Source organism: Dromaius novaehollandiae, chromosome Z, assembly GCF_036370855.1.
Source record: "Dromaius novaehollandiae isolate bDroNov1 chromosome Z, bDroNov1.hap1, whole genome shotgun sequence".
NCBI lineage: Eukaryota > Metazoa > Chordata > Aves > Casuariiformes > Dromaiidae > Dromaius > Dromaius novaehollandiae.
Genome location: NC_088132.1, coordinates 69893474 through 69909079, shown reverse-complemented (window position 1 = coordinate 69909079; position 15606 = coordinate 69893474). Strand labels below are relative to the sequence as shown.

At 42.0% G+C, this 15606-nt stretch overlaps 1 protein-coding gene across 1 annotated transcript in view; it reads left to right on the top strand.

The window, feature by feature from the left end:
• The window catches only part of LOC135324616 (pikachurin-like), an 81494-nt gene that overhangs the window by 13906 nt on the left and 51982 nt on the right, over positions 1-15606 (top strand). The window contains exons 2-4 of the mRNA XM_064501232.1: positions 9690-9799; positions 11946-12029; positions 13731-13757. Of these exons, the coding sequence (XP_064357302.1) occupies positions 9690-9799; positions 11946-12029; positions 13731-13757 (221 nt within the window). The remainder of the gene's footprint in view (positions 1-9689; positions 9800-11945; positions 12030-13730; positions 13758-15606) is intronic.

The following is a 15606-nucleotide window of genomic DNA, read 5'->3' as shown; positions in this document are numbered from 1 at the left end:
TAGCTCATTCTCAGGGAATAAAGATCTGATTACCATTTCTCTCTGCCGTGCTAATGTGCTGCAGATAGACATCACGAATTAGAGAAGCCAGGCCCCAGCACTGGGACTATGACAGTTTAAGTGCAAGTCTGTTGAGGGGCATGAACGCTTGATTTTGACTCAGGCTTCCAGGAATACACCTGAAGTTATGCAGCCAGCGTGCCTCCATGGAGCTATTTTTTAAAGGCATCTCCACTTACCTCTTTGCATTAACTAGGGCAGTAAGGCACTTATATTAGGAGAAATATTTCACTAAGTGTCTAAATGCAAGTACAGTTCATGTACTTGTATTAGGCAGACCAGCTCCTAATCTATAATAATCAAAGACATGCAGGACTCTAAAAGATAACCAAAGATTACCCTGTCTGTTCCCCTTCACTAAGCCCAGGATAGGTATAGATTTAGACTTTTGCTTAGAGGTAATGGTCTGCTCTGTTTTTAATAACTTTTAGCATCAGGAATTCTACAAAAGCTCTTCCAGGGCGTAACTATTCCCAGTTAGATTTTTTTTTCTACATCTAACTCATAAAAAAATTCTTTACCAAATCATTTTTTTTTTCTCCTTCTCACGTGAACTTCTAGAACAACTGGTCACTGCGCACTATGAAACAAGCATCTGTCTGTGGAAAAATTCCTTTCTCCCTCTCTTCTTCCCAGAATCGGAGCCCTTCCCTGAATCAGTCTTACACAAGGAGCACAAGGAAGGGCATCTCTTCCCCATGCTCACCTCTTCCCTTCTCTTTTGCACTTTGCAGGGCCAAGGTAAAGCAGGAAAAGCAAAGACACAGCCACTACTGCCATCATGCAGTATATGGAGAATGTGCGGGTGCACAACCTGATCACAGCACATGGCATGTTTGTCACAGCAAGGCAGTGGAGGGGTTCAGTTAGGAAAGTATAGAAAAAAGCAACGGAGCAGGTTGCTGAGGATAAGAGGAAAGCTGAATGTGGAATGAACTTGAGAGAAGATGACTGCTGGGTGGAAGCAGAGAGCATGTGGAATATAAAGTTAGTTAGCTTAGGACAGAGAAAGTTCAATTGAAACTACAGGGAGTGGTGTCCAGAGCTGCACCTTGCCGCTGGAGTCCGTTCGGCTCCTCCAGACCGGGGCCAAAGGGCCTGATCCGGAGACAAGCCTTGCGCAGTTCTGCATCTGTGTGCGGCAGCTGTGTTATAACTTCAGTGCAGCAATTCCTCCAGGTGCACAAATGTTACTGCAAGGTGTTTCCTCACTACAGCAACCTCGGAGGTACTGACTGCTTTGGAGCAAAACACGCCTACTTTCAAAAGGTTTGTGCAACACGGTCTGGAGCACTGAAAAACCCTGGTGACTCCATGGGACTGTAACAGCTAGAGTCCCTGAGATCATGCTGACTGTGCTAACCTGTAGGTGATCCAGGGGGATCTTCTGTTGTCTGGATGCAGTGGATTAATAGCAGTGGTGTGAAGAGACATGCCGTGCTGCTCTGTCCATGCTCTGCCAGAGGTTTTGAAAGGGAGAGGAACCAGTTCGGCCTTTGCTCCTACCTGTTTCCTCACGTACACCCTCAGTTTCCTCATTGTTGCTTTTTGTTAGGTGACTCGTTTAGAGAAAACCACCAAGATTTATCAGGTTTTTGATGTTTTCTAAGGTTGATGCTGCTGTTCAGCGTACCACAAGCAGAATTGGGAGAGACTGGCTGAAAATTTCTTGATGCAGTCATCGTCTTCTGCGATTATTGTGGTTGGGAGATTCTTGCTTTCTTACATACTGCTGCTGAGCAGTGGGAGTTGGAAAAAGCTTCAAAGGGATGAAAAGATGGCACATTTTTTTCATTTAGGATTTCCTGACCTTTTTTGGTTTGTCATGCTGTCTTCATTCCACTGTGGTGTTTACATAACCTAGTTCAGTCTGTAAAAAGAAGAAAAACGAAAAAAGCCCCATCAATGTTTATTGTTTTACAAATGAGAGTTTCACCATTATTTCAGTGAGAGAGCAAACGGGCCATAATATACTTTAGTTTAACACTAGGAAAGGACAGAATTATATTTCAATAAAAAAGATTTTTTTCCCCATTAGTTAATGAACTGAATTAAGTAATGTTTGAAACAAAAGGAATCTGAAGGATTTTTTTCTCTTCGGGAAAAGTTTCTGTCCAAAAACTTAATTTTAGAATCAGTTTGAATTGTCTTTCATGAGGTTTTCTATTCCTATTTCATCATTTCATGACGTGTTGTTAGTGACAGTATTTCCACAGCAAATTTCCTTTGTTTTGTGGGATAGGAGATGCATCAATCTAGAAAATAAAAAGTCCTTTGATCGCTACCTATTAAGAGTTACCCATAGAGATTTTAAAAATAAAATAATGAAACAGCTGTTTCATTTTGCTGACCCATGGCCACAGCCCGTTGAGAAATTTCCACTAAAATGGAAACATGAAAATGTAACAAGCTCTATCCAACTCCTCTGAAGTGCCTCAGATTTGAAGCCTGTGATTGTAAGAAATGTATTTGTTTTGAAGATTATTTTAAAGGGATTTTTTTTCCATAACTGTTCATCACTGTAGGAAGATTTGGGGGTCACCTCATGACTGGATTGAGGAAGAAACCTGGCCGTGTCTACGCTAGCAATTTCCTTGCAATAATTGGGGCAAAGCATCAACCTGAAGCAGTTGCTTCTGCGCTCTTCCTAACTCCCTTATGGTTAGGCTGGGGGCGTGGATTAATTTAAACTGGAGTGTTCACTTTAGCTACCCAAGCTAATTCTGCTTAGGATTGCTAGTGTAGACGTGCCAGTTGCATCTCAGCTAGGCAATTAAATAGTGCCGAGGAGTGTCTCTTGGGTCTGGTACCTTGTTGACTGTATGGCAACGTTGCCCGTGGTCTCTGGCACGCTTTTCACTGGGTCGGCTAGCATTCCCGCAGCAGATCCTCCCCCTCTTCCCAGGGTGGTGGAGAAGCTGCCACAGGCCAGAGACCATTTCCAGAAGGCAGTTTGCACGTGGCTATCCTGATTATAGAGTGCAGGACTTTAATAATATGGATACAATAGGATGGACACAATAGGATGGACACAATAGGATGGACACAATAGGATGGCAAGGCCATTATTTGCCAGTTGGCCTCTGAGTGAGAGCATAACAGTGCTGGGCACATTTCATTGACCAGTACGGATGTATCCTGAGGCTGCCTTGACCTGCTGCCAGTGCTCTTCAAGGCGCAACTGGAATCTTAATTCCCGCACAGGGCAAGTAAGAGGGAGCAGGAGCACACTCTCACTCTTAAATTTTCAGAAATCTGTCAGCTGTGATGAATAAAAATGAGACTTTTATGGATGGGATAATTTTTTTGACATTTTTAATTTGGCTTGCTTTTGTGAAGCAAAGATTTAAATAGTGGTAAAATTTACTCCAGCTGAGGGAGAGGACTAATGTATTCTTCAGTTCACATGGAGAACTCATTTGGTAGTTTCTTCACTGTTTTAGTAGCTTTTGTGTATTTTTAGAAGTACAGAACCGAAGAAATCTATAAACAATAAACTAAATAGCTGTAAGCAGAGAAGTAAATGCAACAGTGTCAGTTCAACACTGTTTATCTGCAGCTGAGTCCTCACTTGGCTTGTATTTGATACGTTTTTATGATGTATAGTCATATGTGCAAGACTATTCCCCATTGATTAATAGATTTTTTTGCATGGGACCAAAATCATAGCTTCTGTTTCCTGTTTCATTAAAGCATTTTGGACAATATCAAACTTTCTGTGCCTGACTGGCCAGAAAGAGGAATGACTGTATTTGTACAGAAAGAGTTTACTTTTATTTTTAATAAATTTGTTCTTTGTTCTTCATTATTAGAGCTAGTGTCCATGAGTTCTTAGGTACTCACAGGATCCAACTGTAGAGATTATTTTCAGGTGGGATCCTCACTGAGACAAATCTTTGCAGTATATAGCAGATATATTGCTTCCTCCTTCTTTGCAAGGACAAGCCCTGATCTAATTCAGGCATCAAGTCACCTGTCATTTGCAGGATTATGTTTAACAAGGATTTTAGATAGAACAACCTGCTCTGGAAATTATCATCGCTATCTGTAGTTCCATTACGAATGGGACTGTAGGGTGTTCTCCTGCCATCCCGCTATGTCCTGTCTGGGAAGAGCTGCAGCTAATGAACGTCTCTGAGGGCGGGAGCCAGCAATACCTGGCAGTATTTCTGTGCTTGTCACAGCCGTGCCAGGCAGGTTGAACCCGCGGTGCTGTGTTGTGCCAGGTGCGTGGCTGATCAGCAGCCTGCTACACGTGCCGATTCCCGTCCAGGAGCTCTGCAGAGGGAGCAGGCTCAGCTGTGTTCTTGCGTTGTGCGTGGCACTACCACATCAAGGGGAATTTCATGCTGAGTCTTCAGAAGAGAGCTGTGTCTGACCTGAATTGTAGGGGAAACTACAAATACCCAAAGAGTTTTACCCTTGAAAATTGTTTTAGCGTTCAAGCATGGAGCTTGTTTCATAAAACCATAGATATTAAGACCAATTCTAATATCCATTTTTAGTGTGCCTAATTCTTGATGCTCTGTAAAATCTTGCAAAATACCTCAAGCACACATTTATCTCAAAGTAATTTGTTAGTGAAGCAGCAATATGTACTACAACAGTTGTGATGAGCTGACAGACCACTTTGATATGCTGCTACAGAGCAACTGTTTAAAAGCCATAAGAGCTTTTGCATCTCAGTGGCATAAACATTGCACATGTCAGATATTGCAGTTATTTTGTCATGGCTATGAAGGGAATGTTCAGCCCAAAAAAGGACATTCTTTGCTTTCTGCCGGGGTATGTGAAATTCGGACTCTGGCAGCGCTGCTCTGAATCCCTAGAAGCCCATCAATAAATGACAAGGTCACAAGCTGTGACAGAGGAGGACCATGGGGACAGCCGCACGGTATGAGATAGTCCTATTTGCCTTTCCCTTTAACCTCCCCTGGAAATAACTTCCCTGTGAGGGGCAGAGCTTGGTCAGGTTTCCCTTTTCCCCTGTGACGCTTTTGGTCCGGAGGCAGTGTGCTTCAGCGGTTTGCCCAGCACAGCGAGGGCAGAGAGGCCGTTTGCTGTGCGCTTGTGTCCCAGGGAGGGCGATGCACGTGGTGGCGGGGCGAGCTGATGTGGTACCCGGGCTGCTTCGAGGAGGATCCCGCGGTCGCCTGCAGACCAGGAAGCGGTGCTGCTGGGCTGCCCAGCATGCCTCGTACCTTCCTGCCATGATCTGCACAGCATTAAAGAAATTCTCTAATTTTTAGGGAAAATTAAACAAAGCAATTGAAAGTGTAGACCTTTCTGACTCGGTTTTGCTCTCATTTTCTCTAGCGTAAATTAGGACTTACTCTGCCAGTGACAATTTATAGGTTGGTGTACCTGAGGTCAGTATTTGGCTCTCTGGGTCTGTGTCATCATCTGTGAACTGGAGATAATAATGTTTAGTAGGGCTGGGTGAATAATTTGGAGTGGAGCTGCTTATTAAACAGATGTTGCCTCTCTGTGTTTGCAGATAGTCTACAGATGGATTGCATTTTTTCAAATTTATGTTTTTTCCAAATTATTCACCAAAAACATTCTGTAAATAATTTTATTAAGCTCTACTGCATTCAAAATACAAAATTGAAGTCTGCTTTATATTAACATTTATCATAGCTGGTTAAAGTATGTTATTTCAGCAACTATGCCTCCCAGAAAACTTGTTTAGTAGAATCTCCGCAGCAAGTAATACAAGGAAGGCACAAATACATTAGAATGAATGTTTAGGATGTATTTTTTCCCCTCTATTAGTATTGCAGATCCAATACTTATCTACCTCACTGGGTTTTGTGAAGATAGTAAGGTATTTTCTGAATGTAAAGTGCTGCCTAAATAGAGCTATTGTTTCTAAGAGAACCTAGAGATACTTCAGCCCAGGCTGTTCTTACCTGTCCGTACTTTTGATCGTATATGATCTAGCTCATGGTCCTGACTGTATGGCAGGAGGCAAACAAGTGAGATGATAGGCTCTGCTCTACTTAGAGCCCCTGAATAAAGCAGAGATATGTGAGGCTAAGTCTGTACGAACAAAGAAAGTGAAGAGAGCAAGTGCCAGTGGCATGGTATGGCTCTCATTCATATGATAAACTCCGTCCCCTCCCAAAAGGTGTCTGTACTGACCTACCAAAATGGTCTCTGGCCTGTGCTATCCTCCAGAGCATCCCGGGGACTTTCTGGGAGAGCATTAGCTGCCACAGGCTAAGCCTGTGCTGGGGACTATAAGGGCAGTTAAAACCTATGGGTGGCCCCATCTTAGGGTCCTGGGGACAGTTGCCTTCAGGTTTAAAAGCCTGTGGGTAGCTTAGTCTCAACTGAATTGCTTGATGTACTGCCTAGTTATTTCGTTACTGAGGTACCTGTGCAGGACATGTAGGACATAAACAGATTGTCCTTTCTCTGGGAATTAAGGGAAGGGAGGCAAAGAGGATAACTTTGCCATTGTCTGTGGGATGCTGGTGGTATCTCTAGAAAGTGGTTGGAAGGAGACTTCAGCTCCCTATTTTGCTCTCTGGGAAATGTGAAAGGCTTGGAGGGAACCTGACAACCTGGCTGGTGTTTACTAACTAAAATCTGTTAGTGCAGCCTGTGCTTTTTTGGAATGCTTCTGTTGATTTTAATTAGATAATTTCAGTGGATAAGGACAATTCATATAGTTTGGAGCTCGAAGTACGTTTTCTCTAATGTAAAAGCACAGCGCTGTCCTATTACATCCGCAAGAACTTCTTGGAGATGTTATAATACTTCATTTGTTTTCAGAATTTCTTTCAAGTTTAGCTGATAAGATCCCTGGTGTGTCTAGGAAATATAAACCTCTAGCATACAACTGGTAGTCTTGTTTTCTGAAAGTGTGGGGTTTTTTTCCTCCACATATTGTTTCAACAAAAAGACAGGTCTTCATGAGTAGCCCTTTGCATACAGTCCTTGCACAGCCTTTGCCCAGGAAAGACTCATCCTAAAGTGCCTGGGAATGTTTTTTAAGAACGAGTGGCTCAAGCTTCAGATACAAGGACTGAGTGGTGAAAGAAGTTAGGCTGTCATAAACCTTGTTTATATTTATCCTTTCATCATAGCACCTAGCACTATCCAGGATTACTTGGAATGGAGTGGAAAAATAAATACGTAAAAGGGTGAATAAAACAAAGAATCATTTGTGCTTACTGTAAGGTGTAGACTCTGCCCAGTCATACTTGGTCATTCAAATTAAAAAAAACATAAAACAGAAAGTTTCCTAGTAGCAGAAAAATGCAGAGTCAATCCTAAAAGGACCAGAATATTGATATTCTCTCAGAACTAGTCAAGAAAATCAGGTTTTCTTAGCCTTTGCTTACAATTTTCATAGGCAAAGGCATGCAAAAAACTATATATAGTAGATCTGTTGCCTTCAAAAAAATTGAAGTTGCTGTTTAAGTATCTTGATCAGTTTTCTGTTACAGTTCTTTATGACATGGGTTAGGTTTCAAGAGCATGAATGATGGCTATTTAAAGAATTTGTGTTGAAAATCTTGGCCCTGATCACATAATCCATACATAGCCAACCTCAAAACAATTCCCACAGCCCACAAACACTCTCTGAGAAATTGCTGGTTTGGGGACATGAGTTGTGTTGAAGATTCCTAGAAAACAGCTGGAAAGCAACACTATTACTGTCTTTTCTTCAGGTAAGTACAGCTTAGTGCTTGCTGTACTCGATGTACACAACGTCTTCATCATTCGTTTCATTTCCAGAGGTCAGATGCCAGCCCTGTGCTTTCATTACAATTACAGGAGAGGCCCTGCGAGTGCTTCAGGATCCCTGAGGCTTGATTAGAAATGACAGAATTTCTTTTCAGAACTTTACTCAGTTTAAGGGGATGGTTGACTTGTGATCCTTACTATTTTGCTAGATAACGTACCTTTGTTTTTTTAAAGCTAATGATCCTTCTCAGTTAATTGAAAAGTGTTTTTGGCAAGACCTTCAAAGAAACATTATGTGTTCAAAAATCAGGAACACCTTGAAAAATCTCTTTAAGAAGCTGAGTAAGGTAATGAAGTTTGTATTATACCAGAGATTTACTCTGGTTACAGAGTAGACAAACTCTTCCACCTGCCTCTTTCTTTATACAGTAAATACAGTTGCTAACATGTAACTAGAGACATGGATCTCAGGGATTTTTTTTTCCCACCTTTTTGATTTGCAGTAGTTAATTTAACTATTATATTAAAATGCTGACCTGTACAGTGTAAAAGGAGGGAGACAGATACTGTGAGATCAATATAGCACTATAAACATACTCTCCTCCCTTTTCATCTGAGAGACTTGATTGATCTTGGCAAGACTGAAAGATCAGATTGGACCTGCAGTGGTGAAACAAGAGAGCTCATCATTATAAACCGCATCCAGCCCTCAGCAGCCAGCAAGGGGGAGGGAGGAACTGACTCCTCCACCATTCACTTCTTACCAAGTTAAACTTTGCAGGCTTACTTCTAAAATTGTCCCTTCCGTTTATAGCAGTAGTGAAGGAACTGAAGTTCTGGAGGTGATCAGGAGATCATCTACCTCTTGGATCACTCATAAAGGAGATTTCTCAGTCTGTGCCAAAGCAGCATGGGGTGAGGATGAAGCATTTTTTCATTTCGGTTTTGTTTTCCTCATCACTGAGGAGAAACAGAAGGTCAATGAGGAGATGAACTTAGAAATACATTTAGACATACGTGGGAATGGTTGTGTGAGTGACCTGCAGCTGGTATCTGATGCAGGTAATAGGCTGGAGGGGCACTGCCAGAGCCCAAGGATTTTGCTGTTGGACTTGAAGCCTATGGGAATGAGGAGGAAGCTCAGTGCTACTGAGTGAAGGTGCAGGAAGATGAGATGTCATGAGTTGATTAACAACTCATTACCACTGGAAAAGGGGATGTCCCCCCTGACTCCTGGTCTCTCCTCCTGCTGCCTACCATGGGCTGGCAGTGGTGCCTGTCACCACTGAGGGTGCTGAGTGGTGCTTTAGCTTGCTAACTTCACAGGGGACCAGACTGTGTCCCTGCAGGCAGGGCAGGGAGAAGGACCAAGGTCAGGTATGGGAGAAGTGAGGGGGGTGACACCTCCTCTGCTGGTGGCATTGGAGTGTGAGATGCGTCCATTGTCTTGCCTGCCCTCCTCCTCCTCCTTCTCCGAGAGGTAGGGAGGCAATCAGTACCGTGTCCTCTGGGTAAGGTGAGGAAAGCTGAGAGCGGGAGCTAAGAGCTCTGTGACTTTTTCATGTATGTGTTGCCTGCTACATCTCCAAGCTATTGAGAGAAAACAAAAGGAGGCAAACTACTAATCCCCTCCTGATTTGGCTCACCGAATTCATTTAAACACATGCTGTATTACATTAAGAAAACTGTACTGATTTTTAAGACTCTCCCCATCTCTGTTTTCCATCCACAAGTCAAACAAAATTAGCATCGGGGCAGTTTTTAGGATTGGTAACAACCAATTTGAGCATGAGTTGTAGACTATGTTTGACAGTCTTTAAAAAAGAGAGCAGCACATATCAGTTCCTCTTTAGATACATACCTGCCAGTTGTCTAAGGGAGAGAGATGCTGTCCTATGGCTTCTTATACAATGTCATTTTTTTTGAGGCAGATAGGCTGGGGCCTCCCCTAGATATACTACTGGATTCACTGAACTGCACAGCTTTCAGTGTACAATGGAGAATGCCAAAGCAGCATGCAAGGACCGTCACGGGATATACAGTAAGTAAACCTTTATATAGTTAGTAGAGAACTGCAATACACTGCATGGCCTCAGACCTATGCATCACTCCTAAGCAAACTGCAAGCAGCAAAGCCAAGCAAGCAGCAGAGCCCACTGTCATAACAAATAATGTCATTGCCCAGAAAGCATTCAAGGGACAGTGGACTTGAACTGAATGAATTGTAACTTCAGGAAATTAGCAGTTTGTGTTTCAGAAGTGAGCTATGATGGGAATTTGGGTTGGATGCCAATGGCTTGTAGTGGGAATAGATTGCTCTTCTGTTGTGGTTTCCACCCAAGGATCTCAAAGCTCTTTGCAGTTGATAGAACAATAACGTACAGCAGAGCAGGTCAGTATTACACTGTGCAGGTGAAGGGAGATTTGTAGTGATTTGAGGGCCATTCAGATCCTTTGGCTCATACTTCTGGCCTGAGGATTGCATTAGCAGGAAGAGCTCTTCCAAGCTAAACTCCTACCTTCCCATGTTGACGGTAGGTGCAGGGAAAGGAGGGAGTTCTGTGGGTTGCTCCTCTTGATGAATACTCTACCGCATAACATCACTGGGAGCCCAGATTTGGCTTTAAATATCACAGAGAACCATGTTTTATCCCCCACACCTCGATGGTGAATTTCCTTTGAAGAAGTCTAGCAATTTCCTTGTTTCACCCATCAATTCTGTAGGGAGGATTCTGGCTCTTTTCAGTCCCTTCCCCTGGCCCCCACCCCCAAATTGCCTGTTGGACAAAACCGAGTGGTTAGCCTAAATTGGGCAGAATGTTTTACTGTGCATGCAGAAAAGCAGTGAGCACGAATGTGTCCTTTATTCATCAACAGAAGGGATGTAACTTGGCATTATTAGGTGTTCCATGGCAATGAAGCTCGGTCCCAAAATGGAAGTTAATCAGAAGTGATTTTGCCATGGGCAAATTAGCACCAAAGATGTAGCATATCTACTAGAATTGGTCATTTTCCCTTTTTACAGAGACTAAGAGAAGTTGTGATTTTGTCAGCATTTTCAGTGAAAGGATTTGAAATTTCCAGAAAAAAATGGACATAATCTAAAATTCAGTTTTACATAAAAAGGTGCCAGCAGAAAACTCCTTACTGCCTTTAATACTGATGTACTCTAGATGCGTGAGGGGCTTTCCTGAAGCTGATTTTGTTGGTATACATACCCCTTCATCCCATGGTTTTGTAAATGACACTAATGCAGCACACCTACAGAGGTGTTTTTATTGTTATGGAAGTACACGTAATATAGCGCACCTAGAAGCATCTGCTCTGGCCAGAACCTCTCTCCGCCAGGCACTGTATGTAGTGTGGTCCGTTCTTCTGTGTAAAAACAGAGGTGCAGCAAATAGGACTGCATATGGCATTGGAGAGGTGAATACTGGGATATTGCTCACAGTTCTGGTATCAACTCCAAAAAAAGGACATTGACTGCTTGGAAATTCTTCTAGTTTAAGTGACTTTTCCATAGGTCATAATATTTTCAAAACAGCTGTTATACGTTATAGTCACGTATGAGAAATATTATTCACTGTTCATTCAGTAGATGAAATATCCAAGTCCCAGTTTAACTCTTGAGCTCCAATGACAGATGTAGCATTTACAGTGCTGTACCCAAACCATCTTTACCTGGTGTTAGTTTTGGATGCTCTGGCATCTCAGTCCCTCTATGCTTAGGAAATTCAATTCTCTGTGGTTCATTATTTTCCTGTATTCATGAATAGATGTGCAGAGAGACATTTATGATAAAGGACTTTGCATAATCACACAATGTCAGTATCTTCCTTACATGAAGTAAAATGCCTAAGTTGTGCAGACCAGTTGCACAAATCTTCACCCGTTCAAGCTAACTGTGGCCAGATGATGCATAATTAAAGTTGTCAGTTCAAGTCTGACCTGAAAGCTAGGCTGTGTTTCACATCATTAGCATATAGACAGTAAGACGGTGTCATTTGGTCAAGGTCTAACAGATGTGAAGGGAATGTCAATGGGTGCTAGGTTTTCATGCATTTGGAAAGGTAGGGGATCATAAGCTTAAATGCTGTCCATGATGCAATAGCAGTGCACTTGTTTTTAAACAATTCTGGAACCTTGCATTACTGCTTGAACTGGCTTGACTCTATCTTCTTCCCAAGGTCTTTTACTCGGAGGTTGAAGAAGACAAAACAGTCAAACCACTTTCACACGATGTTCCCCTGAGCCTGGATATGCTTAGCATGGTGAGCATTTCTTTTCATCAACAGTCAGACACTAGAATGGAGCTAGCACGAGCGAACTTACAACTCTCTAATGGCTGTTGCTTTGTGCATTATGCCCAGGATCCAAGCCCCAGATCTGCCCTTGTATTAAGCAAGAAGCAAATCACAGTATTTTTTAATCCAGTCAGAAGGCCGTGATATATTTTTACTTCTCATTGTCTGACTAATTTTTAGTGTAAAACTATTGGTACTTGCTGTGCATTTTACTTGCATTTAGTAAAATATAACTTCCAACTTTGAATGTGTATTTTCAATAAGGGATTCGCTGCACTTCCCCCATGAAAGGGGAATTGTGTGATTCTGCCATTATGCACAGCTAAGAATCTCAACATCTGTGTGTACGTGTTGCAGTGTCTGAGCCAGGTAAGTGTGTGAGTTAAAGGAGACACATAGTTTTCAGTGTATTTTTATTTGCATATGTGAGACTGGCCTCCAGGAGTATGGCTTTGAAGTTTAATTGTGCTGTTTTAAGTGCATCTGTCTCCTTGAAGATTCTCTCAGCTTCTGACTTTTTTGTTCTTAAAAACACAACTTTTCCTCATTGCTTCCTATCTTTCCCCTTTCCTTCAATTCTGTTTTTCCTTTTTTCTGCCTTTTTTTCTTTACTTATTTCACTCTCCCCTTCTCTTTCCTCCATCCCTTTTTCTGCTCAATTTCACCTTCCTTTTTCCATTCGCAATCGAACAAGGCCCTTTCTCAGTACTGAGATGGAGGCAAGCCCTCCATGCTCCCGGATTGTTCTGATACTGTCTGCTTTTAAAGGGTCTTCTCAAAACATGCAGGCCTTTCTGCAGTGTGGAGGACCTTGCTCTTTGAGTTCAGCCAGGCAGGATCAGTGATGCTCCAGCCACTGCTCGGGCAAAGCACAAAGGCGCTGCTCAAAAGAGTGTCTCAGGTTGGGTGCTGTGAGGGAAGTGCTTTCATACCACGCGCTGGAAAGAGCAGTCCGTCCTTGAAACAGTGATGTTACCAACACAGGAATCGAAGGATTATGTGTGCAGTCAGAGGAGCATTGCAGGCTTTTGTGATCTTTATTTTGTGATTCTTTTTTGCAATTTGACTTTTTCCCTTTTTCTCTTCTACTTATCTTCATTCTCCTTTATTTACTCACCTCTCTTCCTTTTGCCTCCCCACCTAATGTTCAATGAAATACATTCACTGATATCTCTATCTATGTTGGGCAGTGCTCAGAAACCTTCCCTATGGGAAGAGTGAATGAGAGAAATTCTCATATTTCCTACATTTTTCAGTCGCTGTAGTTGTTAGTTCTGACTCCTATAGGTTTCTGGGATTATAGTGAATGAAAGAGTCTCATTGCCATGATAAATTATTTCTTTCTTTATGCATTACTTTCTCCCTTCTGATGTTTATCTCTGTATTCCTCATCTGTTTTTTTTTCCCAAAAAAACATTCTTGCTGGTAGTGCCAATAAAGATCAAACAGCACATTCTTTTTTATCTTAATCCTGACAACAGCAATTCTTACTCCTTGGGAGAACAGATTCTGTGTTCCAGTACTCACACAGATGAATAACAGCCACAAAGGGTATTATATGATGCAACATTGGCCATGTTTTGTTTCACTGACCCATTATTTATGTGGTTTTGCCATCACTTTTTAGTGTGATACTTCATTAACAAGTTCTATTTCATTTTTTCCCAGGGTCAACTTGAAGGACAAGCAATTTTTGTAAGTATTGCTTCTCATAAAGCTCTGTAGCAGCAGTGATTTAAAATAACACTGAACATTCTGATCCTGGCTTTCCACAGATTCACCCACAAAAATGTTTCCATATTGATCTCAAATGTTGATTCTACTTAGCACTTACACAGAGTCTTTTGTAGTGAAAATGTGACAAACAGCTTACGCTCAAAATCTAGAGATAAAGAAGCACTCTGTGAAAGTATGTTTGTATAGGTACAGAGGTTTCCATTTTAGAAATGGGTAATCTCTCTGTCAGTCCTCCAAAGTATTTATGGGTATGTTATTTTGCTTGAGGAGATGTGTGTGAGAATGAGATAAATTCAGGCAGTGAAAACTTGCAGGGAACAGGAACAGCCAGGTAGTCAGACACACAGTAAAGGGAAAGAACAAAGCATCCAGGAGTGTGAGCGGAGATGGAGAGGAAAATAGTCCAGAGAGAGGAGAGGAGAAAGATCACTGGCAACATGGGCAGGCAAAGAGAACACGCAGGAGGAAGGAGTGGGAGACTAACAACTCTTATATAATAGGTTTAAAAGAAATACTAACCCTTGCAATGGCTTTGCAGCTGGTGAATTATTCAGATTAATTATTTCCAGTCCTGCACTCAGTCCATTCTGCTTCCTGTGAACAGTAAATGGATCCAGCTCATTAGGAGGGAGGAAACAAGCAGGCGGTGCTCAGTTCAGGGTAGTATGAGGGCAGTGATTTCCACGTCTAATGAAACCCCTAACATGAACAACCTCTGCAAACTTTTCTTCTGAAATCTGATCTTGAAATGGAGAAATCATGTGAAGTCAGTGGATCTTGGGGGACTTTCACTGTCTGAAATACAGGTAATTTGATTGCATTGTAGGAGGCCAATGTCTGGATGAGACTTCAGGATGCTCTTGAACCAGGACTGTCTGGTTCTATCCCAGTTAAGCTGAGTTTGGATTATGGTATTTCAGAGCTGAGGTTCCATGCTGGGCTGCTTTTTCTACTTGATAAAAATAACACTTCTCAGGGGTACTTGTGGAAAAGTATAACCAACTGGGATTAATCAGATCCCAGCTGTCATTAATCCTCAGGAAGTGATGTTCTTGCTGAAATGCTTTCTGTTATAATCATACCAAACTCAACAGAAATCTGCAAGTTTTGTGGTTAAGGCTGCATTATTTGTCTTTCTGTCCCTAAGCCGCCTCTACTGATATGGTTACGACTCCACTGCCTGCTCAGAAGCTTCTCTGGGTTGTGTGAGACTTGTAATGAGAGCTGAACTGGATCGCCTGTTTGTGTGCCTGTATGCATTAGTGTATCTATACATTAGCAATTGGATAATGTATTATATCTGTGTAATAATCATTTCATAATATAAACATATAAATGAGAGCAATATGTCGAGAAGTACAAATGCAGTACGATTTACTAATGCTGTTGTTCTACTGGGAATAATATTCATCAAGTTGGGCACAAATATATATTAAAAAAAGCAAGAAAATTTAGCAGACTTTAAAGGTGGAATGTTTTAGGTCTGGTACTGAGCCATGGAGAACAACAGTGCTCCCTATCAAATGACCAAACACACGAGTACAAAATGGGGAGTGACTGGCTGGAACCAGTAGTGCAGGGAAGGAGGTGTCAAGGGATCGGGTGTCATTACAACCGATAGCTCAGTTTCTGCAGCTGCACTGTAATCCAGTGTAACAAAAAGAAAAAAAGAACAGAAAACAGGTTTTCTTTGGAAAATAATTTGTAATCCAAGTAATTTCTGTGAGCTGGCTTACCACACAGCCTCACAAACAGTTATATCAACGCAGTTGAGGGAAGGACAAGCTGTATGGCAAATCAAGGCCTT